At 39.4% G+C, this 9,062-nt stretch overlaps 1 protein-coding gene across 2 annotated transcripts in view; it reads right to left on the bottom strand.

Moving 5' to 3' along the window:
- Positions 1-4,452: 4,452 nt before the first annotated feature.
- disc1 (DISC1 scaffold protein) overlaps positions 4,453-9,062 on the bottom strand; it is a 71,656-nt gene continuing 67,046 nt past the window's right edge. For both annotated transcript variants that reach the window (XM_069179865.1, XM_069179866.1), the window contains exon 14: positions 4,453-7,521. In XM_069179865.1, the coding sequence (XP_069035966.1) occupies positions 7,423-7,521 (99 nt within the window). In that variant the 3' untranslated portion in view covers positions 4,453-7,422. The remainder of the gene's footprint in view (positions 7,522-9,062) is intronic.

Below are 9,062 nucleotides of genomic sequence, written 5' to 3'. Positions count from 1 at the left end.
TGGAACAAGAGTGTGACTCTGCATAAAACACAGCTACCATCTGCTTCTGGAGGGAAAACAGAATCTGCTGGAAACTTAAAGCAGCTTTACTCAAAGTGCACTGTTGTTTCAGTCAGATCTGCATATACTGTAGACCAGACATCTCTGCACAGCCATGGTTTGCCAGTGGTCAGTGTGTATTCACAACTTTTTAACTGCTGTGCTCAGACTCTGGAAGCGGTGCATAGGCTGTTCTTATAGCCTGCTTATCTCCTCTGTGTTCGCTGGAGTGCTGTACTCCACACTCGTTGGAAATGTTTGGTTCATTCTCTCGCTATTTATGTGGGTCTGGTTTTGAGGTCCCAGGCTGAAAAACTGCAGATAACACTGTGTAAATTATATAGCATTGCTGTCATATATATTATGTAATGCCCCATCATCTCACCTTTGTGTTCTTTCAGACTAGTCAGAATATAAGTGAAATTTACAGCAGAAATGTCCTGGTCAATAGGCTATGAAACCACAATTACTGTAAACGTTTTAAAATGATAAATGGTACAGATACAAGACACATTAAGTGTAAAATATACAGTATCCCTCAGTACTGTGTTTGAGCAGAAGTAGCAGTATATGTATTGCAATGGAGAGAACTGAGTTTATTGATTCACACACACTCACATACATACTTAGCACACTAGGAAATTCAGTTTAAGAGGAGCTGTGCGGTACATCTGATACACAGTTTCATGGCGGCTGGCTGAATTTGTGTAAAGTGAAAAATGCTGTCCGTGCAGAGGGGGAGTGTCAGAGAAGGCCTTCCTACACTTCGTCACCTGTGTTGAACTGTGGGGTTTGTAGCCATGCACCAAAATGTGACACACTCACAACAGGCTGTTTCAAAGTCTGATAGGTCTATAACTTAACATGACTGGTGCTTGTTATCTAAAAACATAAGCATAGCCTTTCCTGACAAAGTACTACCCAACCACTCGTCACTGGAAAGATTACCATTACAGCTATAAAAGCCTGGGTAATCGGGTGCCTAGCATAAAGTTCCCTGTGTGGAGGTTTGCACAGCATGTACAGCATGTACATGTACGTTATTATCCCAGATGGGAAATTTGCTTTGCAGGCAGGTTACTTGATACATTTGCTAAGAAATAAAATTAAAAAATAAATAAATAAATAAATAATGTAAAATATACAGTCAATTCTCCAGAGTGAGCAAATAGCAGTGGGAATAAAAGATGACTTATTCCTATTGCTCTTGAATTAGGGCATTCTAAATCGACACCCAGATGGAAGATCAAATACACCTTGCAAGAGGTGAAATCACAGGGTGGTTTCAGGCAATTCTAGTTGGGTCTTATCTAGCGAGTTATATTGGTACATCCTACAATACGGCAAACACGAGAGAAGATATTCAGATTATTACAACATACATTTCAAACATACTGTACCCCTGCCATGAATTTGCATTTACTTGCAATTAATTTCCACTGATCTATGGATCATTTCCTGAGTATGGATTATGCTCGCATGTAATTTTCTGTAAGCCCACAGGAAGAAGCTTTCCTTAATGGTTGACTTCTGCTTTTAAGTATGTTGTTGATCTTGCATAGCTAAATCCTTGAATATCACTGTTCCCTGTGCTTTGTGTTTTAATTATTGAATCTGGAATAAAATACAAGCATGAATCCATGGGAAACCTTCTGCAGAGCTTGACATGTTTTTCTACTTTTTTTAAATGGATGCTAGCTGACACACTCGAGTTGCCAAGATTCTCATTTTGCCTCAAGTCCCTTCTCCACCAGTGAACACCAGCAACTGACAGAAAAGCTAACGATTCACTCTTAACTAGATTCAATTCACTTCTGGCACTAATGTTTCATCGCTGTGCATAGTTTAAAAAAAACTACAGTGTTAAGAATTAAGTTCACTGAATTGTCTGACTTAAATGCTAAAACATTGTCCAGCCCTACAGACTGAAGCTTGATTTTTAGGGGCTTCATTTTCAAGTTCCTGATGCTATAATAAGTGTCAAAAATATGAAAAACTGCATTCGCACACTCCAATAAGTGACTTATAGCATAACCACATGAACCCATACCTTAATAATGAGACAGGATCATTAGCATTTGCTGACTGAATGCATGCTAATGTATTCAAATGATGTGGAAAGATAACACTAATGAGGGCAATGCTATGCACATGGTATTCATAAAGCCTTCTTTACCATAAGGCATGCCTTAAATCGCGTGCTATATAGTAGTGATGGAAAGCAGGTGTTATGAGCCGAGATCCTGCTTTTAAACCCTGCCTTCCAGCATAAGTCATCTTGGGGACAGTGCTTGCTAATGGAGAAAGATGCCAATATCATAGGGAAGGCAGGAGAGGACTGGACTGCGATACAAACAAAATTGACTGGTTTCCTTAGAGAATGGCCTCACCTGAAACAGAATTTGCCTGCTGGTTCTGTCTTCTGGATCTTTCATTTTCAAGCTTCCCTCACTTTACGCCAATGAAGAGATAAGATAAGATGACTTTATTAGCCAAATACAATTTCTTGCATTAGTAATTTGTCTTTTTCGCATACCCTAGCTGGCTCTCCATGAGATACAGACAGGGAGAGAAGCCTGGGGTCAGAGCACAGGGTCAGTCATTTATACGGTACCCCTGAAGCAGTTGGGGTTAAAGGCCTTGCTCATGGCCCAATAGAGTAGGATTCCCCTTCCAGATGTGGGATGTGAACCAGCAACCTTCCAGCCTCAGGCACAGATCCTTAGCCACTGAGCCACTGCTCCGCCTGTCACCAGGTTGAGATTTCAGAAAACACTAAAACAAGAACTGCTGTGCGAGACAACTGAATTTCTTTAATGGCTTTCAAGATGCATTTTTACAGCAACAAATGTTTGTGCCTTTTCTATTAATGCACTGCACATGCAATTTTTGAGTAATAGATTTCATGGCATATTAATTTTTAATAAACTCCAACTCGGTTAAAATTTGCTGGCACTTTTATCTCATTTTAGTCTGTTTCTATTCTCCAGATTTTAATGACTTCCCTACATGTTCTCAATCTCTGCTCTTTGTAGTCGGTGGGCCTTCTGTAAGGTCCGAGTTGTGTTGATAGATGAGCTCCTTTTCGAGACGTACTGATAATGATATGCTAATCAGTACCATCTTAATAAGGGGCAATCACCTTTGTGAATATGCTTTTATGGCTGAAAGATGCATGATGGTGGTAATGTAAGATTTATGTCTGCTTTTTATTCACTCTTGCAAATAAGGACCCAAGTCTATACGCCAGTGAAGAAATGTAATATTCTTAATTTTAAGGTCTATTTGTCATGCTATTGTTCTAAACTACTGAATGACATTACATTTTTTATATTCTTTGAGGAAGGTGTAAGAAGATGTCGGTCTTTCCTCTCTTCATTTTTAACTATGAATCTCAGCATTTAGACTCAAATAATACAGACAAGAGTTATGCCTCATTTAGTTCCGATTTTACCTTCCCTTTGAGTACAGTTCCTACATCACAAATCTGTAACTAGGCACCAGTGTTGTTACCATGGGAAACATGATTTCACTGTCTGCAGCCTAGACGATAAACAATTACACGAGTTTCTGGCTAAAAAAAGGACGTCTTTCTGAGGAGTGATTTTCTTGCCATGTATTAAGTACACTGTGTTAAATAACACAATATTAAATATATAAAAAAAAAAACATTTTTAAATATTGGCAAATTTTTTGTAAAGTCACCGAACTCGGAAACGGTTTAACGCAGCACAGTTTTATCCAAGTAAAGTCTTCAGGTCTTTCTTCAGTCATCTTGTTCTTTAGGTTCGTCATGACAAAGAGTTAATACAGACAGGCCCTAATTAATCTCATGACAATGAAAATAGTGCTATCTCATCAACCTATCCCAATCCATTGGGAAGCAGCTGGAATCCTCCAGTATAAGCCAGCCATTGACCTCACCAGAAATTCTGGGGAATGGAGTGAATCGAAAATAAGCACAGAAAGAAAAAAGAGCAATTTCCACAATACTGTAACTTTGGCAGGGTTTTCTCTTTTCAGATTTTGTGCAAATTGGACTTTGAGCAGGGGTTACCAGGGTATCCGATTGCTTAGCCATGCTCAGACAATAGTTCTCTCAATGGAAGCTACAGTGTATCAGCCTTGTGTATTCAATAGTGCCCAAGCAGTTGGTTTAAAAGGTCTTTTTCTCCTCCCTGGCCCTCCTCAGCAATGCTGCTGCCACTTAACAGATGGAGAAGATCCACTGAGCACAACATCAGGAGGCAGGAGTAGTGAACCAGTCAGGGTGATAACCCGGGGTCTCTGGGAAAAAGCATGAAAAATACATTCCTGTGCACCTCAGGGACAAACCCTTTGGCAAACAGTCCTTTCAGATCTGAAGAACACGACCAATTAAAAAAAAATCCATTGAAGTTTAAATACCTTGAAAACTTTTTTTTATTTACCTCAATATATAAATAATAGGAACGTTTTGTTTACTGTACAAACAATATTGGATAGTTCTGCCATTTATTTTAAAGAAAAGATGTTTAGCTGAAAAATATTGTAAAACTTTGTATATAATTTAACATTTCACAATATTACAATACAGTGACCAACATCTTTGTAAGCCTCCCAGATGTTTTTTTTACCACAACTAACAATGTTTTGTGGTATTTTTATTGATCATAAGGTAAAAGAAGATTAGTTTAAGTCTCCTTCATTTTAAACCATTCACATTGAATAGCAAATGTCCTGAAATGTCACAGTCAGGAGTTACAGGTTTGCTATCAGCATAAACAATTTCTAGCAGTCATTAGTGTTTTTATTTATTACCACTTTGAAAGCTAAAAGGGTTACTTTCTGTACTACAAAAACGTCAAGATTAACCTATTAGGTTAAAAGTGGCTTAAATTTCAGTAGTACATCAGTGCAGAATTATTTCTGCAGAAGGAAAAACAATATTAAGAGGAGAAAACTGCAAAAAGACTTTCACGCAGCAAGGCTCAAATTTTCATATATTACTTCCTCTTACTTCCAATTACTTCCACTTCTTGACTGCCTTGTAAAACCATCAGTTTAATTATTTGTGAACTATTTGATGAGAGCCAGAATCTGAGTCAAATTGTTTTAAGGATAAACACCTCTTCATCCTTTTTCCAGCTTTTGCAATATGGTTCAGGCATAAACTGAGTTGTGTGTTAAATTCTCACTGCTGCTTGTATGCCAAGTGTTGCTTCTAAGCAGTCCACACCAATGAATAAAGCACTTATCTCCATTTCTCACAGTCTTTGGTGAAATGTCCATTCTTTCTAAAAGGTTTTTTTAAAAAGAAAATCTGGCAACAAATATGACAGCCCTGCAATGTTAGCCACATCAGCACATTTTTTTTAACATTTTGCTGCAGGATAACTGTATAGTGCTGTTCACAGGTAGAAAAGGTAAAAAGTGAGAAAATAGCTGTTCTGTGCCTTTTGTCTGTACTATACCGGTATAAATGCAAAAGGAATATTGATGAACTTGTCTATACTCTATTAGCAGGGTAGGTAGTTCTTCCTAATGTTTATCAATTAAATTTCTTCAGATGCAAATTTAGTCAAGGAAGGATGTCTATTAATACTATTCTATCTGGCTAAACATTTTGTTTTCCCTTTGTGAAAGATAACATAAGTGTTTCATCATTTATAATAAATAATTACACAGAATAAACATCAATGATAAAAGCAGATGAACGCAGTCATGATTATGTTCTGAACAGGCTGTGCCGTGCCGTATACATGCATAAATACATGATACAAAGTATTGTAAATTACAATCTGACATTAAACAACTGAACCAAGGGTGAATTCTGATGAAGTGATGCAGCTATATATTATTCAAAATTAGTGCTTAATTACTCACAGCTGGCGTGCTGTAATAAAGTGGTAACACAAATTAGGTGAGAACACAACTTCAGAAAACAAAAACATGGATACTTAAAAACAACAGTGAAAGAATGTACAAGTTAACAAATGTCACTTTGCATTGAAATAATGATCTAATGGCTAAGGTAGATGACACACAAGGGGCAGGTCTTCGTGTAACTGTCCCACTCTAGTGAATTCAAACCGAGTGGTCACGACACAAGTGGCCAAAGAAAAACCTATATTAATAACCTTTATTGATAGGAATACATAAATAACAGTAGTAAACTATAGGTAAATACTGCCATTTATTTTGTAGAAAAGATGTTTATATAAAATAACTTCTGACTCATATGTTTAATAAATACAACAATTTCTCCATACTACAGAGCTACTTGCTTCTTTTTGAAGAAGCAGAACCTCTTGGAATTCTGGACAGTTTGAGCCCCACTCTCAAGAAAGGCCTCCCACCCTTGAGAGGTGTAGAGGTGCTTGGGGACATACTGGATGATGACAGGCAGGTCATGAGATACTAGGACACCTGCACAACAGAGCCACATCTACTCACCCAAGGAATGTTACTCGCTTTTTTTTATAAAGCATGCACTAAGCATTCCAATAATCCCTGCAGGAAAAGGTGTAAGTCTAAAAAAAAAAGTCTCCAAAAATGCGTACTTGCTGGAATTGTCACCCATAGACACATTCACCTTTACTCTTAAGGTTTGTTACAATGCAAGATGAAGATAATGCTTGAATTCTTGCATCTGTTTCCATTAACGCTGCTTCAATGATACATTGAAGATTTTCTTAGTTTTTCACTTCACTCTTAAAGCTCTGTGAAAGCACTTCACAGAATGCACATGCGCTGTAAAAAATTCATTTCTCTGTCTGCAGCACAGCATAAAGGTGTTCTCTTTGTTGCCACTATAATCCTTTTCTTAGGACATAATCCTGCAAGTGAGAGAACACCTCTGTACTTGGCTGCGCATCAATAAGAGGAGGGTTATTGACAGCTAAAGAATCCAGTTATTTTTTTAAACTTGACCACAGAAATGAAAAATACAAACCGCTTTTTCAGCAACCCCATCCCCTTAAAATGTGCGTGTGAAAGCAGTCCTGGATCGATTTCTCTCATCAGAGCTGTCTTACACATGAGAATTGTCTAAAGCAAGGCACGGTAAATGCACATCACATGGGTGTGCAAAAGGATGTGTACTGTAAGTCTATCTCCATGTGCAAAATTTTACACCCTGAGCTCCTGACTGTTCTGGAAGAACAAATGCAGGATTGTGTGGGGTTTGTGCTTTCAGAAACCACAGCTGGTTTTGTATAACTCTGATCGGGCTGGTCCTTGCAACACTGGCTTCAGCCTTTTCCACTGGGGCAGCCACTTAAACCCAGTCCCTAATGTTAAGGCAGTGTTCAGTTACTAAAAACGGTCTCTTGTGTACTGCTGTCAGATGAGATGCTGCGATAAAGCTCCCAGTCGCAATCACCAGCTGGCACTGTGCAGGCCCTACAGCTCCCAGTCCTCTTCTTCAGAGCTGGCCTTCAGCTGCTCCAGCATTGCTTGCAGAGTGGCCTTCACTGTCTGGATCTCCTTCTGCAAATTCTGTGCTGCCGTGGTCAAGGAAAAGGATCATGACACGATAGACATGACAGGCATCCCCTGCTTTCCAGATGGATATAAAACAGATGTCTACAGTGTAGAAAGTTCAAGGAAAAACTACAACACTTGAGCTGAGTAGTCCAGATACCCTCACTAACACCTTTACTCCTGCTTTCCAGAATGAACGGTTTCTTTTCTCAGTTTGTTACGTATTGGGTTTTCACTCATTCACATATTTGACATATTACTTTATAAAAACAGGGATACAGCAAAGCATTGAGGAGACCAGTTCAGGGACTCGGCAGAGTACCTTCTCTTCAGACTACCTGATTAAATTTCGGGGGCAGAGATAGCAAGAACCGCTTCACATATCAGGACGTTCGAAAAAATTAGGCCTCCAGCTCCAACAACAAATTCCTCTGTGAGGTTTTCACTGTGCAGGACGTAATGAACGGAGGGTCTCTGCTTTCACAGCAGATGGAGTAATCTACCTTCCTTGCCTCTCAAATGCATCCAGATTGCGCTAATTAATTATTTATTCCAAGATAAAGTGCATTTCATGAATAATGAATCATGACCAGGCAGCATAACCACCTACTATTCCATCATGGGTTCACAGTTGATCAGATAATGAAATCAATATAGATGTTGTAATTCTGCAGTTCACATTAATCTTCTTACCTGTATGTTATCTGCAAAGTTTCAACAAGTTTTTCTAAAAAAATCATTCCCTACACTTACTGTATATATCCAGCGCTTTTCTGGACACTCCGCTCAAAGTGCTTTACAGGTAATGGGGATCCCCTCTACCACCAAGAATGTGCAGCCCCACCTGGATGATGTGACGGCAGCTAGGATAGTCTCCCCCTCCTTAAGGGTGCTCCAGCCCTTTCACTAAAGACTTCATTCTGTGCACCTGATCCCTATTCCCAGCCCACCTTAAAAGCCAGGCGCTGACGCTCATCCGGGCTCTGCTCTGATTTCCATATCGTGCGAGTCCGGGACCTGGAAGCGCCTGGTCCCGTTAAGGTTTTAACCTCGGTTCCCGTTCCCGTTCCCCGTCCGCCTGTTCCGACCCGGCCTGCGTGGTTTTTAATTCTCTGTTCTGATGGATCTCCTGGTTTTGGACTTACCCTTGCGTTTTGGATTTTCCCTAAGGACTACTCTCGGATTGTTCGCCTCGGCCACACCTCCCCCGTGCACTAGCGCACCTTGGACACGCCCCCTTGTCTTCAGCCCCGTTTTCCTGCATGACGTTTCCCTAGTGTCTCCCCACTCCGTCGGACTGTGTCGTCCGCATAGGGTCCGGATAGAACTGTTCGTTACAGGCTATAAACATTTCTTCCTTGTTTCTTTTGTCTAACCAAAATCATTAACTACTAACAAAAGTCTAACCAAAAATAATGATTAACTACTTATACTACTTACTACTATACTACTTACTAATATGCTCAATAAAACAGTATTGCTGTTGTCATTGTTATTGATAATATTAATGCTTGCTTCATATGATTACCATCAAATCGTACAGGTGTAATACACAAACG

This window comes from Lepisosteus oculatus, chromosome 17 (assembly GCF_040954835.1).
Source record: "Lepisosteus oculatus isolate fLepOcu1 chromosome 17, fLepOcu1.hap2, whole genome shotgun sequence".
NCBI classification, from domain to species: domain Eukaryota; kingdom Metazoa; phylum Chordata; class Actinopteri; order Semionotiformes; family Lepisosteidae; genus Lepisosteus; species Lepisosteus oculatus.
The sequence above is the reverse complement of the archived record's forward strand: the minus strand, read 5'-3'. Positions and strand labels throughout refer to the sequence as shown.